This window comes from Thamnophis elegans, chromosome 13 (assembly GCF_009769535.1).
Source record: "Thamnophis elegans isolate rThaEle1 chromosome 13, rThaEle1.pri, whole genome shotgun sequence".
Classification (NCBI taxonomy): domain Eukaryota; kingdom Metazoa; phylum Chordata; class Lepidosauria; order Squamata; family Colubridae; genus Thamnophis; species Thamnophis elegans.
Genome location: NC_045553.1, coordinates 27,435,776 through 27,455,685, shown reverse-complemented (window position 1 = coordinate 27,455,685; position 19,910 = coordinate 27,435,776). Strand labels below are relative to the sequence as shown.

Here is a 19,910-nt window from a genome sequence, read left to right as displayed (position 1 = left end):
CCCACCAAATTTAAATTTCACCACTGCTTTTGAATGGTGTGGGAGTAGGAATGGATTTCCAGAGGGGGGGAAATTGCAGATTACGGGACCCATTAGCACTACTCTAGGACACAGATAAATCTCCAAGTGCTTCAAGGACCCTCTAAAGGGATGCAAAGGACCACCTGTCTGCAAGGACTATAAAGCCTTCCATTCGCCATCATCCAGTGAGAGCGGAAGAAGCTTCTTGGATGAGAAGTGAAACATCTTCAAAGAAAAAATCCAGAAAGTCCAGTTGCCTCTTGAAAAAGCACTTTTGGGACAATCATGACCTGGATTACTGGGAATCTCCATAGACATTCAAAGCAGGGGTGAGATCCAGCAGGTTCGGACAGGTTCTGGAGAACCGGTAGCGGTTCGGAGAAACAGCAAATACCATCTCTGGCTGGCCCCAGAGTGGGGTGGGAATGGAGATTTTGCAGTATCCTTCCCCTGCCACGCTCACAGAACTGGTAGTAAAAAAAAAAAAAGAATTTTACCACTGAGTTAAAAGATAGCTTGTTGCGAGGCGGGAGTGGATAAGTGAGTAGAGAAGGTCTTCCAAGCCTTCTACCCGAGTCATAACAGGCCTGGAGAAGCACAAACCAAACAGCCACGCATTAACCTGGTTTGTCGCACTGATTCAGTGTTTAAAGAAGCTTCCAGCAAACGTGCATTCTTATCCTTCCAACAGGTAGCCAGAGTTGGCGGTTTCAACCCTAGGAAAGCCCCAGATGGGAGGTGGGGGGGGGGGGAGAAAATTCCTCCCGCCAGGAGGGAGGGACCTGCCTAACTCCTCCTAGCTCCTCTTTAAAAGCTGGCGCCGGAAACTTCAAAAGCTTAATCGTTCCGCAGCTGTGCAGCTACCAGCCGTCTCGCGGCTAACTTTCGCCTACTTAAGCCCACTTTCTCCGCTCTCGATTTTAAAGCGCGTTGCGCGGTGCGGCAGCCTCGGACCCTTTTACTTTGCGGGGTCGGCGGCCGCTTCCCGCTTTCGCCCTTCCCGAGAGCCGTTTCTCCATCCGGGAGCGCAGACACCAACCTCCGTCCGTCCGCCGCCAAGACACCGCGGACCGCGTTCCATTTGCCGCGTCGCCATGCGAGCCCAATTCCTTCTGACGCTTTGTATCGTTGCTTCCCTGCGGGTGAGTGAGGGCCAGCCTTCCCCCAGCGGCGCCGGCGCTTCGGGCTTGCCTACCTGCGGGAAGGTGCCTACCTATTTCCCCTCCGCCCACTCGCGAAAAAGTGTCTTGCTTTTTTCTGTATTCCACGGATCTCCCGGCGTTTGGAAGGTGCGCGTCCAGATCCACGCGCGTCCCTTCCCCTCCCCGGGAGGAGGCCCCGGGAGAAGGAGACGACGCGGTGGCCTTAGGAAAACTGGGGGGGGGGGTCTTAACAGCATTATGGGCCCCGGGCAAAGCGGTATAATTGGGGGGGGGGGCTACGATCACTAGTCGCAGGAATAAAAATGTAAATAGTCGGTAAAATGAAACAATAGTTATTTTATTGCTTGAGTGAGTGAGTGAGTTAGTTTGCCATTCATGTACAAGATAACAGGAATAAGGATAAACATGAACAAGAAGGAAGGAAATGGGGACAAATAAATGGGGGACAGTAGGACAGGGACGTTAAGCACGCCGGTGCGCTTATCAGTGTTAATTTCTATTAATGCACGTTAGTATTGATTGAAAAAAATGCAATAATATGCCATAAATATGTCGTTGTATTTCTATGAAATAGCACAAGGTGCATTGAAGGGTTAATTGAAGGATTAGTATAGGTCCCCTATGCCCGTGGAGCCCACGGGAAGGACCCATCAGGCCCAGCAATTGAGACAGCCCTGAAGGGAGGGATTGGGGGAGGGGCGCTCTAAAACTTGTACGGGGATGTCTCCGGCCGTGTGTGTGTGTGTGTGTGTGTGTGTGTGTGTGTGTGTGTGAGAGAGAGAGAGAGAGAGAGAGAGAGAGAGAGGCGGGGGGGGGGTCGGGTCGATCGCCCTGCGGGGGAAAGACCCTCGCTTCGATGCCGAACATGTCCGGGCAAGTACCTTTTCCTTCCAGAAGAGCGACTGCTTCGCTGGCATTGCAATTGTAACCCGGCGCGATTGACGTTTCCGTGGACTTCGTGTATTGTACTGTAGCCGGGCTGTTTCCTGTCGCGCGCGTGGATTTGGGATGGTGCGAGTTAGGGGCGTCCGACCCGCAAGATGGGAAAGTTTTGGTGCTCCAAAGCAAAGACCGGGTGTTCACACGTGGCTTTGAAAGCGTGCAAGGCGAGGCAAAACCTCGGCTGGACTATGAAGCAAAGGAAGGGATCGTCCCCGCATTTTTCCCAACCTTCCCTTAACGAACGGTGTTCTCAAGTGACTCAATATTAAGGCAGGAACGACATTCCTGCACTTTTCCTACTCCTGGGTGTCCCAAAGACAACTGGACTTGGGATGATGGTGATTATACTTTGAGTCATTAAACATGAAACTCAAATCAACTAAACATTTAAAAATGTATCACAAATATAATTTACTGGCATTGATGGTTGATACAGGCTGCTGCCAGCATCCTAGGTATCAACTTGTTATTATATACTTTATTCATTAAACAAGAATCGCAGCCAACTGAACATTCAAAAATGTATCACAAATACCAGTAATTGGTGCTAATGGTTGATACGGTTTGCTGACAGCATCCTAGGTATCAACCAAGGACCTTCTTAAAATATAAGACCTTCCGAGTAGCGCAGTTTTTTGCAGTTCCACTGGTGTTATTGCAGGAAGCTGCAATTTGTGGGTGTATCTTGTAAAATTCTTGGACATGGTGCCAAGTGTCCTGATGATAATGGGTATCACTGTTACATGCTTCATCCATAGCCGATAGTTTCGATGGCCAGGTCATGATATTTCATGATGTTTTCTAGTTCTTTTTCTTCGAATGGCATCTCCAGGAACAGCGATATTAATAAACTGTACACTTTGGCCCTCCACAACCCTGATATCTTGTGTGTTGTGCTCCAAATGACGATACATTTGTATCCCACAAGATCTTCACCTTCTCATTTTCGATAACTTTTTCCACTTTATGTTCCCATGACTTTCTGGATACAGGTAAATCATATTTTTTACATAATGACCAGTGGATTAATGTAGCAACTCGGTCATCTCTAGCTTTGTAATCAGTTTCTGCGATTGTGCTGCATTCACATATTAAATGTGAAACAGTTTCATCTTTGTTATTGCAAAGTCGGCAGTTTGGGTTGTCAGTGGATTATTGTATCTTCGCTTCCATGGTATTATTATTATTATTATTAGTAGTAGTAGTTAGTAGTTAGTAGTAGTAGTTGTTGTTGTTAAAGACTTTCAGACCTGAAGAACCTTCTTGCACCAGAGGTGAAGTTATTTTTTTTAAAGAAAAAAAACCCAAGAAAGTCCAGTTGCCTTTTTTTTGAGGGGGGGGGAAGCACCTTTGGGACAACCATGACCTGGATTATTGAGGCTCTCCATAGACCTACTCCTAGGATGTTTTGGGAGAAGGACATCTGGGTTGATAAGATCCGGCTAACAGAGGCCTAATCCAGGGTGTTTGAAGAGGCTTAGGAAAAGGGGGTGTATCCAGGTGCTGCAAGAGCCTTGCAGGAACCTATTAGTCTGAGAGTGTTAACAGTGCTTCAAGAATGCAATTCTGTCCTGCATAAAAATTCCTGGCCTGCACTTTCATTGTTTGCAAACACATTCAACTAAAGTGAAAGGAGAGACGCCCACGCGATGGCTTTTTTTTTTTCCTGGATACCCAAATCCAGAAGAAAATTTGCTCCCCTCCCCCTTCTGAATGGAGAGACAACCCCGCCCCCCAACTGATTTGTGGTGCTGGGCTAAGTTAGAAGCCGTGTGAACGAACTTCACATTGTAGGGGCAAACAATGCAAACCGTGAGGGCTGACAGCAGATTTGCTGCCTGGGATTTTGGAAACTCCAAGATGGAAAGCCCCCTGATTCTGGATCCTCCCTTGAAGCCTCTCTTCATCCCAGACCTGGCTGCTGGGAACCTCCCCTTCCTCTCCTTTATGATGCAACGGCAAGCAATACTGCACTCCTGAGTACAGACCGATATTTGCTAACGCACGTTTTTTCTCCTTTACTTACTTGCCAGGTTTTAACTGAAAGCTGCAATCTTGTATATATTTGTACTGGGTAACAGTGAATCGGCCTCCACCGCTGAACTACACCAAAAATAATTACAGTTCAGTCGTGTTTGCAGTGAAGTCCCATTAGAATTGCTGCTTTTGAGAGCATTGATATACAATTATAAACCGTGACTTATAATTTTCTCCATGGAACTTTCACCTACATTTTCTTTTCTTTTCCTTGCCTCATCATCCTCATCCTTAAATCCTAAATCAATTAGGACCCTTCCAGGTGTCTGATGCAGTGAGTGGCAGCTTAGTAAAGTTTGTGCCTTATATTAATGTGTGTTTTGTGCTAATCTTAAAAGATGCTACTAAACTTTTTAAATTTTGGATGCCTTCAGTTTGCACTTGGATATTTTGCTTTCCAGATTGTTACAATGTTTATCGATTATTTATGGTCACCTGGATTGCTAGGGAAAATTTCAGTATTGATTATTAGCTGTCGAAACTGATAGTTTTTAGGGACAAAATCAGTGGATCACTTTTCCATTGAAACTTCACTGAAAAGAAATATGGATCTGCTTAACATTAGGGCTTAAGATGGTGGGCAAGCAGATTTAATAAATATCATTCTGGTTAACAGCGGATGGAAATCTTAGAAATCAGTTGCTTTGCTTCAATCACCCAGCAACGCATTCAGTTGGATTTTGCTAATTACGTAGGTTTGTTATAGTAATAGATAATATATATTATATTTATATGTATAAAAGTTGAAGTTTTACGTTATTCTCCTGCATCAAAAGGAGTTGGAAGTCAATGGTGTTTTTTTCATTCCCCCTTATTTTACACTTTTTTCTCTTCCCTTTTTATTTTCCCCTTATTTTCATTTTTCTTTGTCCTTCTGTATTTTATATTTCAATAAACTAATAAAATATTTGAATTCAAAAGCAATGCATTCAGTAAGCTAAGCAGTGATTAAATTGGTGCTGAATCAAATTTATTGGTGATGGATTAAAGATTATTTACTTTTATGCCAGTTTTTTGGAGGACTAATTTCTGAATAATTTAGAACGTGGATTTTATCCTTTATTTGGTTTTGACTCGCTAGGTTCATGTAACAAAGCTCAGCTAAATAAATCCTGGTTTCATGAAATAACTGAATTCCCAGGTAAACTATAGAATTATGTACTGTACTCTTGTTTTCCTGACGTGCTATTTATGACTCTCCTGTGGTTTGCAGAATTAACCCAGTTATCTAGAATTGAATATGTGAGTAAAGCTGCTTGGCTTTAACTGATGTACAGATTTTAGGATGGTGTCTCTGTGTTCACTCAAGAAATTTCCTGACAGAACAATTAACCATGGAACAACTTGCCTCCAGAAGTTGTGAATTCTCCAACAGTGGAAGTTTTTAAGAAGATGTTGGATAACCATTTTTCTGAAATGGTAGAGCAGGGTTTGCTGCCTGAGCAGGGGGTTGGACTAGAAGACCTCCAAGGTCCCTTCCAACTCTGTTATTCTATTCTAAGTTAAATTCTGATCCCACACCTAGATTTCACAAAGAATTCCCAGACTCAAATTGCAGTTTGTTTAGTTTAAATTGTGTGTGCCTGTAAATTTGCTCATACTCATACTTGTTTAGAATGTTGCGGGTAGTTTGTGTCTTGGGAAACTGAATTATACTACCTTTTGGTAACATACAAATGAAATAGACAATTGTTTGACGGTTTTATGTACAATCTAATTGGAGAAGGAAGTAGATGCAACTATGCTAGTGATTTATTTCATTGTTGTGCTGGCTCAAAGTAATAGGCAAGGCTCAAATGGGAATGGCCCAAGGCAGTCTAAATGCTTGCTGATTGATTCCTTTTAAGGAGATCTACTAAAAGAGCCTTGAATTTCTGCAGCCAGACTTTCTGTTAAAATTTAACAAGGTAGAGCAGCATGATTTGATGCCCTCCTTGTTTTACACAATCAGGTGCTCTCCAGGAAGCAGCTAGGATTCCATCACATGCACAACAGCAAAGGGCTTGGCATGGTTAGGGTCACGACCCTGCTAGATAATTAGTGGCTTCATTTATTTGCTCATCAGTCATCTAGGATCGGTGGTGGTCAGTAAAGAACGTAAGGAAATACATTGGGGGTTTTTTCTCCACACTTATCTGACAAACATAAAGTCTCCCTTGAGTTTAAAATTGGAAAGTGTTTGGTAACGCCTGTTTCATATTAACACAATTCATTAAAAGGTGTGAGCTTTTGTGAACAGTGGTTTATTTCATTAGATACGTGGGTGGTTTTAACTGATGTAAGATCTAAATAGTAATAAGATAAGCAGGGAATAAGGGAAGATTACGCACGTTACAAGTTTACAGATACTTCATCAGTGAGCAATTATACTTGACTCCTAGTGACTAATTCACTCTTTCCTTTTAAGATTTTATTTTTTGTCAGTTTCTCAATTTAGTCCACAGACCTGTAAACTCACCAGCACTGGGAGTTAAACTTCGCACACCTTAAAGTTGCCAAGGTTGAGAAACATTGCTATAGAGCTATGATGGCAAACCTATGGCATGCATACCACAGGTGGCACGCAGAGGCCTCTGCGGGCACGCAAGCCATTGCTCCAGCTCAGTTCCACTGCGCATGTGCACACACCTTCCGCTGGCCAGCTAATTTTTGGGTCTCTGCTGCGCATGTGTGGGGGGAGGGACACATGGGGGAGATATGCATGGGGGAGGGGGGTCATGTCCATGCGTGAAGGAAAGGGGGGGTGCAGGGGCACGCCCCCCCTCCACTGCATCCTGTTTTTGCTCCCAGGGGGCTGTAGGGAGGCTTTCTAGGCCCAAAATGGGTGGTGGGCAGTTACAAGGGCATGTGCGGGGAGAGTGTGGGGAGGTCATACATGCATGCACAGGGGGATGGGGCACAGGAGGTGTCACGCGCACATTGCATTATGGGTGCAGGTACAAACACTTTTGGCACGCAACGACAAAAAGGTTAGCCATCACTGCTATAGAGCATGGTTTCAGACCATGCATTCTTCAGCATATTTGTAAATGACTTGGATAAGGTGTTAGAAAGTAAGCAGACAAAACAAAGATGGGATATAAAAAGGGCCTGAGAGGATGTGGGGTCAAGCTAAGAGGAGAGTTTTGAGAAGAAAGAGTGCAGGGGAAGAGCAACCAAGAGGATTAGGGGACTGGAGGCTAAAACATATGAAGAACGGTTGCAGGAACTGGGTATGTCTAGTTTAATGTAAAGAAGGACTAGGGGAGACGTGATAGCAGTGTTCCAATATCTCAGGGGCTGCCACAAAGAAGAGGGAGTTAAACTATTCTCCAAAGTACCTGAGGGCAGAACAAGAAGCAATGGGTGGAAACTAATCAAGGAGAGAAGCAACTTAGAACTGAGGAGAAATTTCCTGACAGTTAGAACAATTAACCAGTGGAACAACTTGCCTCCAGAAGTTGTGAATGCGCCAACACTGGAAGCCTTTAAGAAGATGTTGGATAGACATTTGTCTGAAACGGTATAGGGTTTCCTGCCTAGGCAGGGGGTTGGACTTTGTAGTCAGAGGGTCCCCAATGAGGATCACATGATCCCTGGGCACTGCAACCATCATAAATACGAGTCAGTTGCCAAACCTCTGAATTTTGATCATGTAACCAAGGAGGAGGCTGCAATTGTTTCTGTAAATGTGAAAAATGGTCATAAGACACTTTTTTCCAGTACTGTTGTAACTTGGAATAGTCACTGAAAGAATTGTTATAAGTTTTGGACTATCGGTACTTGAAGACAGCTAAAATCCTCTCATCACTTCTCCAGGCTAAACAAAGCCCCACACCTCCACGTGTTTTTCTTCCCAAGTTGCTTATTTTCTATTAACAAGATATCAGTTAATCAGTGGAACAACTTGCCTCCAGATGTTGTGAATGCTCCAACAATGGAGGTTTTTAAGAAGATGTTGGATATCCATTTTTCTGAAGTAGTGGAAAGTTTCCTGCCTAAGCAGGGGGTTGGACTAGAAGACCTCTAAGGTTCCTTCCAACTCTGTTATTCTATTCCATTCCATTCTATATTCTGTTCTCCTTTGACACATTCTGATTTATTAAGTCTGGCCAACTTAGAAAAAAAGAGCAAAATTGTTCAAAGCGATTCCAGAAAGTCCCAAAGGTGCTTTTTCCAAAGGCAACTGGACTTTGTTTTTCCTTGAAGATGTTTTGCTTCTCATCCAAGAAGCTTCTACAGTTCTGACTGAATGGTGGTGAACTGAAAGAAGCGAAACATCTTCAAGGAAAACCAAAATCTAGCTACTTTTGGAAAAAGCACCTTTGGGACAACCATGATCTTGGATGACTGAGAGTCTCCATAGACATTCTTCTAGAAAGTCTATTTAAGGGAAGTAGGCTGCTTTTGGCCCTTCCTTCCTTGAGTCGGAGTTAAAAACTAACATCTTGTAAAAATGGGGGAGATTCCTTATTGCAGAGTTGATCCTCTGCATAGCTTCCTAATCCTCTAATAAACGTTGAGAAAGGGACAGTGCTTTTTTTACGTCTGACTTGTTTGCCATGAAGGGCTTCCTGCTTACTTGACAATCTTTTTCAAAACGGTTCGGCTTGTTTTTATTTGTCAAAGCGCTAATGCCTGTCGAGTGGTGGGTTCCGGATCCCGTTCCAACCAGTATGGTTGAAACGGGCCCAGCGTCGCCCACATGGACGCGTGTGGCCCGCACGTACACACATCGTACCTGCTTGCGACATCATGAGAGCCATGCACGGAAGTGCCAAAGGGTTAAAGCAGTGTTTCTCAACCTTGGCAACTTGAAGATGTCCGGACTTCAACTCCCAGAATTCCCCAGCCAGCGAATGCGAAAGGACAGGTAAGGAGCTCAGGTGGGCCCTCTGGAGGACCGTACTGGAACGGTACCCGGTGCTTCGGGCAGGCTCTGGTACACCCATACTGGGGTGTACCGCCTGCAACCCACCACTGTGGCTGTCGCTCTTTTGTTGTGTGACTGTGTGTGATGTACACACCTTACCCGGGTTGTGAAATACATCGATATGTTTGTTTTCTTCTCACTTTCACTTTGACATGAATATTTTCCGCTTCATGGTGTTTTTTCCTGTGCTGCTACTCTGCAGCTGTGTTTGATTTCTTAGAGTATTTAAAGAAAAGGCCACGCTGACATCCTTCAACAGCTCCCCTTAAGTGTTCTCCGTGTTTTTATTTGTGTTGAATTTCATTTCTCCCCCCAAGTTTCATTAAATGACCGCTTTCTTATCCTTATCTCCTTGTCCCATGCCATACCCGAACTGTGTTGGCATTAACTGAAGAAGATTCCTCTGTCTTAGAGTAGGTTATCTCCCCCCAAGCTGTTCTCCTTGTGTTAGGATTAAAGATAATGGTTCCCCATACACATATGTGCTAGTCATTCCCGACTCTAGAGGGCGGTACTCATCTCCATTTCAAAGCCAAAGAGACATTTCCATGGTCATGTGGCCAGCATGACTAAACGCCAAAAGTGCACGGAACGCTGTTACCTTCCCAACAAAGGTGGTCCCTATTTTTCTACTTGCATTTTTTACATGCTTTCGAATTGTTAGGTTGGCAGAAGCTGAGACAAGTAACGGGAGCTCATTCTGTTACGCATCACTAGGGATTCGAACCACCGAACTGCCGACCTTTCTGATTGACAAGTTCAGCATCTTAACCACTGAGCCACCCTGTGTTGGGATTACATCTCCTATAATTGAATTGAATTGAATTGTTTATTATTTATAGGCCGCCCTTTTCCCTGAGGGGACTCAGGGCGGCTTACAATTCATGGGAAGGGGAGTGCAAGACAATATAACACAATACGTGAATAAACAAAATAATAACAATAAAACACAACAGTCATTCAACATTCGGGTGGGGCGGCGTAATCCTTATCCCCAGGCCTGACGGGATAGCCAGATCTTAAGGGCTGTGCGGAAGGTCTGGATGGTGGTGGTGGTGAGGGTACGAATCTCCTAGACAGCATGGTTAACATCAATATTAGTGGCTAAGGTCCACTTTTCTGTATTGCCAAATGTCTACAGAGATTCTCAATCACCCCGTGACCCGTCAAAACCGCGGAGGACAAAATCGCGCTCGACGAAAGCGCGCATGTGACGTCATCACAGCGCGACAAAAAAAAATTGAAATAAAATTAAAATTAAAGCAAGCCGATTCACATAAAGGTAAGGGTTAGGGTTAGGGTTAGGGTTAGGTTAAGGGTTAGGGTTAGGTTTAGACAGGGTTACGTTTAGCATTAGGTTAAGGGTTAGCGTTAGGTTTAGCGTTACGTTAACGGTTAGATTTAGGGTTAGGTTAAGGGTTAGGTTTAGGGTTAGGTTTAGGGTTAGGTTTAGGGTTAGGTTTAGGGTTAGGTTTGGGGGGGTTAAGGTAAGGTTTTCGCTTTATTTTTACATTTTTCGATCACAGCGCGATGTTTTCGTCGCGCTGTGATGACGTCAAATGCGCGCTTTCGTCGAGCGCGATTTTCTCCTCCGCGGTTTTGTGGTGGAACCAATTACCCAGGTCCTGATTGTCCCAAAGGTGCTTTTTCCAAAAGGTAGTTGGAATTTCTGGGAGTTGGAATCTGTACAGCTAAAAGTGACTGAGGTTGGGAAACACTTTTAATATATAATATATAACAGCAGAGTTGGAAGGGACCTTGGAGCAACCTCCTGCTTAGGCAGGAAACCCTACACCACTTCAGACAAATGGTTATCCAACATCTTCTTAAAGACCTCCAGTGTTGGAGCATTTACAACTTCTGGGAGCAAGTTGTTTTACTGATTAATTGTTCTAACTGTCAGGAAATTTCTCCTTAGTTCTAAATTGCTTCTCTCCTTGATTAGTTTCCACCCATTGCTTTTTGTCTTACCCTCAGGTGCTTTGGAGAATAGCTTGACTCCCTCTTCTTTGTGGCAGCCTCTCAGTCTTTAGTCTGCCTGTACTAAATCTCATAAAACAGGTGTGTTGACGAACCTACAATTAGTTGGATTCACATAGAATGCGGAATGGTACTATAACTTCCCTGGCCAGTAGAATCCCCATGCAGCATTTTGTAAAAGGAAAGCAGGCTTATTTAGCCAGTTACGATTCACTTTGAAGCAATCCCAAGCACAAAGGGGTGAAGTTTGCTCCTGAACAGTTAGCAACAATTTTAATATGTTTATCTTTGAGGCAAACGTTCGCTGGCCTTTTATCTTTTTTTGCCTTTCCTGCGCAAGGGAAGAGAGGCTGACTTCTGCATAACAACTGAAGGGCAAAGATAAAGAGAGGGTGATGTCATCCTTTTTTCTGCAGGGAGGCAAAGGCAGGAAACGGGATTGCATCAGCAAAGCTCTGCAAGTGTGCGATTCCTCCCCCCCCCTTCTTTAACATTTACTGTAAGACAGGGGTGACAACTTTAAGACTTGTCTTCTTCAGAATTCCCCAACTGGGAATTCCCCAACTGGGAGAATCAAGTTGCAAAGAATAGAATAGAATAACAGAATTGGAAGGGACCTTGGAGGTCTTCTAGCCCAGGAAAACCCTACACCACTTCAGACAACTGGTTATCCAACATCATCTTTAAAACTTCCAGTGTTGGAGCATTCACAACTTCTGGAGGCAAGCTGTTCCACTGATTAATTGTTCTCATTGTCAGAAAATTTCTCATTAGTTCTAAGTTGCTTCTCTCCTTGATTAGTTTCCACCCATTGTTCTTGTCCTGCACTCTGGTGCTTTGGAGAATAGCTTGACTTCACTTTGTGGCAACCCCTGAGATATTGGAAGATTGTTATCATGTCTCCCCTAATCCTTCTTTTCATTAAACTAGACATGCAACCGTTCTTCATATGTTTTAGGCTCCAGTCCCCCAATCATCTTTGTTGCTCTTCTCTGCACTCTTTCTAGAGCCTCCACATCTTTTTTTACATCGTGGCAACCAAAACTGAACACAATATTCCAACTGTGGCCTTAGCAAGGCATTATAAAGTAGAATTAATTAAAGGTTGGATACTCTTGCTCTGAGAAGTAGAGGAAGGTGGGGAGATGGAATGACATCATTATATTTTTTCTCCCGCTCCAAGGAACTTCTTTATGCTGAGCGCAAGGCTTGTGGCTTTCGGGGTGTCCTTAAGATTAGGTTATCTCACAGGCAGTTGATTCAAGGTCTCTTTGCATTCTGTGGTTGATTAAGTTTAGAAACCCATCTCTCCTGCACTGAGAAACTGGGTGGTGTAGAGATAAAATGTTAAAATAATCAACTTCATAATTATATGCACAATACTGGAAAAATGCAGAAACCCTACAGGTTGTATAAGGGGGTGAGAGATAGGCATCTTGGTCCATATACCATATGAATGATTCATTGGGATTCCCATATCAAAACAATTTACTTTATGTGCAGCCAGAACTGGGAAGTAACATTTAACACAGCACAAGTACTTAAACAAAATGATTCGGTTGAGATCTGCATACGTGGGACTGATTGGGGTAGATTGTAAGGGTGACACTGAAATATAATTTTATCATATTCTATCTATATCTTAAATTATTTTATTCTATTCCAATTCCATTTTAAATCGTATTTTATTCCAATTCCATTTTAAATTGTATTTTATCCAATTCCATTTTATATTGCTTTTATCAAATTTTGGTAATAATTTGTTCCTGGAACTTTACACTTTGGCATGGCCAAAGGGCTAATCTATAAAGACTCAATGTCAAACCCCTACAGATGATAATATAATAATAAAAAAATGGAATGTACAGAAAAGGATAAGTTAACCTTAAAAATCAAAGAAAAAGAAGATTCAGAACATTTTGTGACATGGGAACCTTTCTGCAAATGGTTAGCTGACAGATACAGAGGTTAGATGAGTAGATTTATGTGAAATAAGGACTGCATGAGAAAGAAGAAAAATTCTTAGTACATATTTTGATGGTTACATAATTGATATTTTTAATGGAAGATAGTATACTTTTCAATAACACATATATGTCTATATGTACATGATTATAATGATTATGATGTTTATATTTTAACATGTTGAACACTTAGAAACACACTGTTCAATATAGAAATGGAATGTGTGATATAAAACAATAAAAATATACCCTGTTTCCCTGAAAATAAGACCTCCCCAGATAATAAGGCCAATCAGGCTTTTGAGCGCATGTGCTAAAATAAGCCCTCTCCTTCCGGTCCTGGTGATTTGAACTCGTCTAGGGTAGACAGGTGCTCACTTACCATTTTCTTCCCTATTTCAATTTGTGTTCCTAATCTGATTTTTGTGGTGCTGTTTTTGATAGGTTGGACTGTTTTATCCCTTTGTGTAAAGACAGATGCAAAAAATGAGTTAAATAGTTCTGCTTTCTCCCTGTTTCTTGTCGCCTTCTTGCCACTTTCTCCCAGCAATGGATCACTTGTTTCCTTAACCTTTTTCTTGTTTTTAACATGTTGGAAGAAGCTTTTTTGGTTATTTTTTACTTTTGTGGCAAGCCTTTCTTCATTGTGAGCCTTAGCTTTCCTTACTTCATCTTTACAGGCTCGGGCTATTTGCTGATATTCTGCCTTAGTTATGTCCCCCTCTTTCCACTTTTTATACTTAACTTTTTTGTCTTTCAATTTTTCAGAGAGTTCTTTATGCAGCCATGCTGGTTTCTTTTGGGAGCTGTTATTTTTCTTCTTCATTGGTATTGTATTAGACTGAGCTTTTGTAATCTCATTTTCAAAATTTCCCAAGCTTCTTGAGTTGTTTTCCCCTTGAGGATTTTCATCCATGAAATCCTTCCCAAGTTCTCTCTAAGTTTATTGAAATTAGCTTTCTTAAAATCCAAGACTCTAGTTTGACTTTGTTCTACTACTTGTGTTTGCATAATGTTGAATTCCAATATTGCATGGTCACCTGCCCCCAGGGTTCCTATGGCTTCAACACCTTCTATCATTTCCTCTCTGTTAGTGAGAATTAAGTCTAATATGGTCGGTCCCCTTGTTCCCTTCTCTACTTTTTGGGAAACAAAGTTGTCTGCTAGGTTCATTAGAACCTGTTGGATCTTCACTTGGTGCAGAGTTTGTTTCCCAGTTGATGTCAAGGTAGTTAAAATCCCCCATTACTATTGTGGTGTGTTTCCTACATACCTTAGTTAGCTGAGTAGCAAAAAGTTTATCTACTTCCTATGCTTGTTAGGGTGGCCTGTAGTATAGACCTGTGACAATGTCATTCCCCCCCCCCCAACCTTTAATATTGAACCAAATGCATTCAAGATAGTTCTCATCATTGTTGTGCACTATTTCTGTAGAGATGTAGTTATTTCTTATATATACTGCAACTCCACATCCTCTTTTATTTGGTCTATTTCTTTTAAATAATTGAAATCCTTCTAGCTATATGTTCCATTTGTGGGTTTCATCCCACCACCAAGTTTCTGTAATGGCAACAATATCATATCTGCCCTCATCTACTTGAATTTCTAATTCACCCTGTTTATTCCTCATACTCTGTGCATTGGTGTATAGACATTTGAATCCATTTTGATTGACCCTGTGTTTACTGTCTACTGCCTGACTGCCCCTATTTTCTTGCCACTTGTATGATTCATGCACATGGTATGGCACTCCTATTAAATGCTTAGTTTTGCTTGTCAGCAGGAGTGATAGTAGGATTATCACTCCTGCTGTCAAGCAAAACCAAGCATTTAATAGTGAGTGCCATACCATCTTACCCGCACAGACATCTATGTTGCATGCACTGAGAACCCTATGAGTTTTAGATTGCTGGGGACAGAAATGTTCTGTATCAATTAATTCTCTGTCCCCGCTGTTCAGTTTAAATGTTTATCCAGAAAATCTGTGAATTTAATGCCAAGTAACTCAGTTACTTGCTTTGGATGGGTGCAAACCATCTCTGGTTTCTGGTTGTGGTGTGCATGTGTGTCTTGGGGAGGTCTGGGGTGCTTGGTCGGGGTTGTGTTCCTCTGAGATGGAGGCGGGACCTCTGCAGACCCCCTGATATTTGCTGTAATTCTTCAGCTTCTAGGACAGTAGTTCTCAACCTATGGTCCATAGACCCTTGAGGAGATGCGATGTCATCCCAGGGGTTTCGCGAAGGCTTGAAGAAATGTTATGCTTTAAATCTTGAGTCAAGTCTTGAGGGTCCGTGGCCACAAAGGGTATTTAAAGGGGGGGTCCATGGTGAATACAACTGTTCTAGGATACCCAAAGGTGCTTTTTTGGGACTTTTTTTTTTTTTTTGCAGACATTTCGCATCTCATTCAAGAATCTTCTTCAGTTCTGACAGGAAAATGGAGAACGGAAGGATTTATATTCAGCTGTCAGCAAGGAGTACAAATCCTTCTATTTTTTTGCTATCCAGTCAGAGCTGAAGAGGCTTCTTGAATGACAAGCGAAACATCTTCAAAGAAAAATGAGAAAGTCCAGTTGCCTCTTGAGGGGAAAAAAGCATCTTTGCTTTTCTCTACAGATCTCTTGTTCTAGGATACATATTTTCTTTGGGAAAGAATTGTCTCATAATGGTAATTTCAGGCCATGAGTAATTTCACCAGAAGTAGACTTGCTAATGTTATCTACTGTTGTTTTACAGTGACAGACAAAATGGCTGTTCCCCCAGGAAACTCTGCCAAATACATTTGCTGGACACCACCTTTTATCGTTTCAGAAGATTCAGGGTTAAGCTGGAATGCAGGGGAGTGTCTTGGCTTAAGGAGCATATCATTATAATTATCCACTTGGCTTTTTGATAGCATCTGGTAGCATTGATAGCTGAAAGCTGAAATGTTTTCTTCTTAAAATGAGAAGTCCTCAGATGTACAACCAAAATTGAGCCCAAAATTTATGTTGCTAAATAGGTTTGCCCCAGCGATGGGCTTCACATTTTGTTGCAACTGGTTCGCTGCGCACTTTCCCGCTTGCTTCGCCTCTGCGTGCTCACTTCACTGGCGCATGCACCCCTTCCACACATGTGCCCAGCCTTCCATGCATGCACTTTGATCATGTGTGCGCTTCCACGCATGCGCCCAGCCTAAAAAATGTGCCTAAATAGGACGGCATCGAGCCGGGGCGGGTGGACGGGTGGCTCACCCCCCACGATGGCAAACCGATCTGAACCAGCTGAATACCACCTCTGGTTTGCCCTATTACATGACCTGTTCTTGCCACAGTTATTAAACAAATCATGGCAGCCATTAAATTAGTTACACGGTTATAATGTGAATCTGACTTCCCCATTGACTTTGCGTGCCAGAAGGTCACAAAAGGGGATCACATCAGAGGTGGGATTCAGCAGGTTCTGGCCTGTTCTGGAGAACCAGTAGTGGAAATTTTGGGTATTTCAGAGAACTGGTAAATGCCACCTCTGGCTGGCCCCGCCCCAGGGGTGGGTTCCTACCGGTTTGGACCAGTTTGGCCAAACCGGTAGAGTTTTGGTGGCCTGGGTCGCTGGAACTGGCAGCGACCCAGGCCTGCCACGCCCCTAAGCCAGTTCTCATCTTGTTTTTTGCTTCTGCGCATGCGCAAAGCAATTTTATTGTACTGCGATGTGTGCACAATGCACATCATGCATGCGTGTGGTGCGGCCACGAGCGAACCAGCAGTAGTGAACCTGCCGCAACTGCATCTCTTCTCTGCTTCCCAAGTCCCAGCTGATCGGGAGGGAATGGGGATTTTGCAGCATCCTTCCCCTGCCACGCCCACCAAGCCACGCCTACAGAACCGGTAATAAAAAACTTTGAATCCTACCACTGGATCGCATGGCCCACAGGACACTGCAACTGTCGTAAATATGAGTCAGTTGCCAAGCGTCTGAATCTTGGTCACGTGATCAAAGGTGTTTCTGCAATGGTCATAAATGTGAAGAACAGTTATAGCTCACTTTTTCCAGTTCCATTGTAACTTCGTCACTAAATGAATGATTTTTAAGTCAAGGGCTACCTGTTTATGCAGGCATTTTGTCAAAATATATTACTGTAGCAATCTGAAATAATATGATTGCTTCTTCTGTATACATTATTATGGTACTCTTGAGTTCGGCAACAGTAATTGCATTAACTGGTTTTTGTGGCAAGAGATCTGAAGTAATCCCATCTTTCTTAATATATTAACCTGGATTAATATCAAAGGCTTGTCTTGTAGGGTTATTTTGAGGAGTGCGTTTAAAAAAAAGGATGTCCTTTGCCAATGAAAATAATCGCTATCTGGACTATCTGATAAAGGCCGGTAAACGACTATAAACTGTGTTTCTGTCTGTGTGTGTGTGTGTGTGTGTGTGTGTGTGTTCTGAATAAATAGCTTTGATTGCATTATCTTTGGCACCATCATTCTTGCCAAACACAAAAATCAAGTCGTGGAATTTAAGGCAATTTCTTTTTTTTATTATTATTATTTAAAAAAATTAATTTTTAATTTAAAACAAATACAACATCCTTCTTTACATGCTATAGAAAGTGTATCAGTTGGTTACAAATAGACTTTTGTGCATCTCTTCCACAGTCAACAAACATAATTCATGTTAACTCGAGCATTTTAACTCAAATATTCATACATGTCACCATCATCATATATCCATTTTCATTTGACTATAATTGTTATTAAATAATAATAATAATAATAATTTTTGTTACTTAAACACTTTACTTAACACAATTACTTAAGGCAATTTCTAATGCATTTGAGAATCTGGTTTGAATATCTACAATATCTGTCAGAGGAATTAAAATATGAGTCTAGGGCTGAGAATAGATATTCCATAACCTGTGCTATTTCTATCAACCTGTTTTATATTTTATTTAAAATCAAGTTTGGAATGTAAGGATTGAGGTAACTTCTAATGTAATTGACAATCCGGTTTGAATATCTAGAATATCTATCAGGGGAAAATAATATAAATCTAGGGCTGAGGGTAGATATTCCATTGTGTTGTTAGTTGCAAAGTGGTATCTGACCCATTGCAACCCCATGGACAATGTTCCTCCAGGCCTTCCTGTGCTCTAAAAATCTCTAGAGTCCATTTAAACTCATGCTTCCGTTACTCCATCCAGCCACCTCATTCTCTGTCGTCCCTTTCTTCTTTTGCCCTCCATTGTTTCCAGCATTAGGCTCTTCTCCAGTCAGCCCTTCCTTCTCATTAGATGGCCAAAATATTTGCGTTTCATCTTCAGGGAGTTGAAGTTCACAAGCCTTAAAGTTGCCACGTTTGGGGACCCCTGACCTAAGACTACTAAGTCTTAAGAACCTTGGCTGAGAGTTTTATGCTGTGACACTTGTTGCTGTTTTTTTTTTATGCTATGATCTGTTGGAAGAAATGTCCACCAGGCTTCAGTTCCAAGTGGGAACAATCAACTAATGGAACAGAAGTTGCCTTTGGAAGTTGTGGGAGCTTCATCACTTGAGACTTTCAAGAAGAGATTGGACTGCCATTTGTCAGAAATGGAGTAGGGTCTCCTGCTTGGGCAGGGAGCAGGGGTTTGTCTAGAATGACCTATAAGGTCCCTTCCAACTCTGTTAATCTGTTAAAGATCTGTTAAAGGCAAGGTGCATGTTTGAGAAGGCAGAGTTTTAACTTCAATAATCTTGATTACTGGCAGCTTTGGTGACTCATGCAGGAAATATCTTCCAAGAGAAGCAAGGAAAGGGGCAGGAAGGAGCAGCACAGAAGTGCTGCTGAATCTGACTAGTGAGTTGGGAGTAGGAGAGAAAAAATAGAAGCCAGTGGAACACTTTGGTGTTTGAATGAAGAAGGGCTCCCCCTTGGGACAGTTCTTTGGGGTGGGGGCTTTCAGTCCCAAGAGCCAAGGATGTAATGACACCTGCCTTTTCTCACCTGCAGGAAGACTAATAAGTCTTCAGGGCATCCCTAAGAACAGGAAGCCAGCATGTGGTTCAGTCTTTGTTTGGCATTATTGCTGGATGGCACCAGTTCAAATGTAGATTACATAGCTCAACAGGCGACCTTGAGACAACCACTATTTATCAGCCCAGCTGATAAAGACTCTAGTTTTTAATAACCCTACGGGGAGTTATCAGCTGGATGAGAATGAGGGCTGCTCCCTTCTTTTCCCCCACGGCATGTAAGCTGTCCCAGAGAAGAGGCATGAAATGCACATAAGCAACAAATAATGCCAAAGGTTGAGACTGCAGCTGGGCCTGCATGCAAGCATTAGGACCGCAGCTTCCTGTGAAAGTCCCTCCCAAGTTATTTGTTTTTAAATTGATGTATGGGTGATTTCCACAGAGCACAAGAGCATTGGAACAGATGAAACAATGAATTTAAAGGACCCTGGGAGCTTAAACCCCGTTCCCTATACTTCTTCCTCTTATGTTCAGGTGGCAGAGATGGCTTCACCCATTCTTATCCTCATGACAATCCAAGGATCAAAGATAGCGGTTGGCTAAAGCCACAGTGCTCTAATCTCCCCTAGCAATGGCAAAAGCACTTAGACTTATATACCGCTTTACCATGCTTTACAGCCCCCTCTAAGTGGTTTACAGAGTCAGCCTCTTGCCCCCAACAATCTGGGTCCTCATTTTACCCACCTTGGAAGGATGAATCAACCTTGAGCTTTGAACTGCCAAATTGCAGGCAGCCGGCAGTCAACAGAAGTAGCCTGCAGTACTGCACTCCAACCACTGCGCCACCAAGGCCCATAATCCACGGTTATTGGTTATGTTGGCTATAATAAGTATACAGCCAGCATGAACCACTAACTGGAGTCTACAACATATGAGTTGAGTAGTATTAAGCA

The 19,910-nt window shown here is 42.7% G+C and overlaps 1 protein-coding gene across 1 annotated transcript in view; it reads left to right on the top strand.

Annotated features, from left to right (window-relative positions):
* The first annotated feature begins 874 nt into the window (after positions 1-874).
* LOC116517177 (tumor necrosis factor receptor superfamily member 10A-like) overlaps positions 875-19,910 on the top strand; it is a 41,596-nt gene continuing 22,560 nt past the window's right edge. Inside the window, exon 1 of the mRNA XM_032230002.1 lies at positions 875-1,163. Within this exon, the coding sequence (XP_032085893.1) occupies positions 1,116-1,163 (48 nt within the window). The 5' untranslated portion in view covers positions 875-1,115. The remainder of the gene's footprint in view (positions 1,164-19,910) is intronic.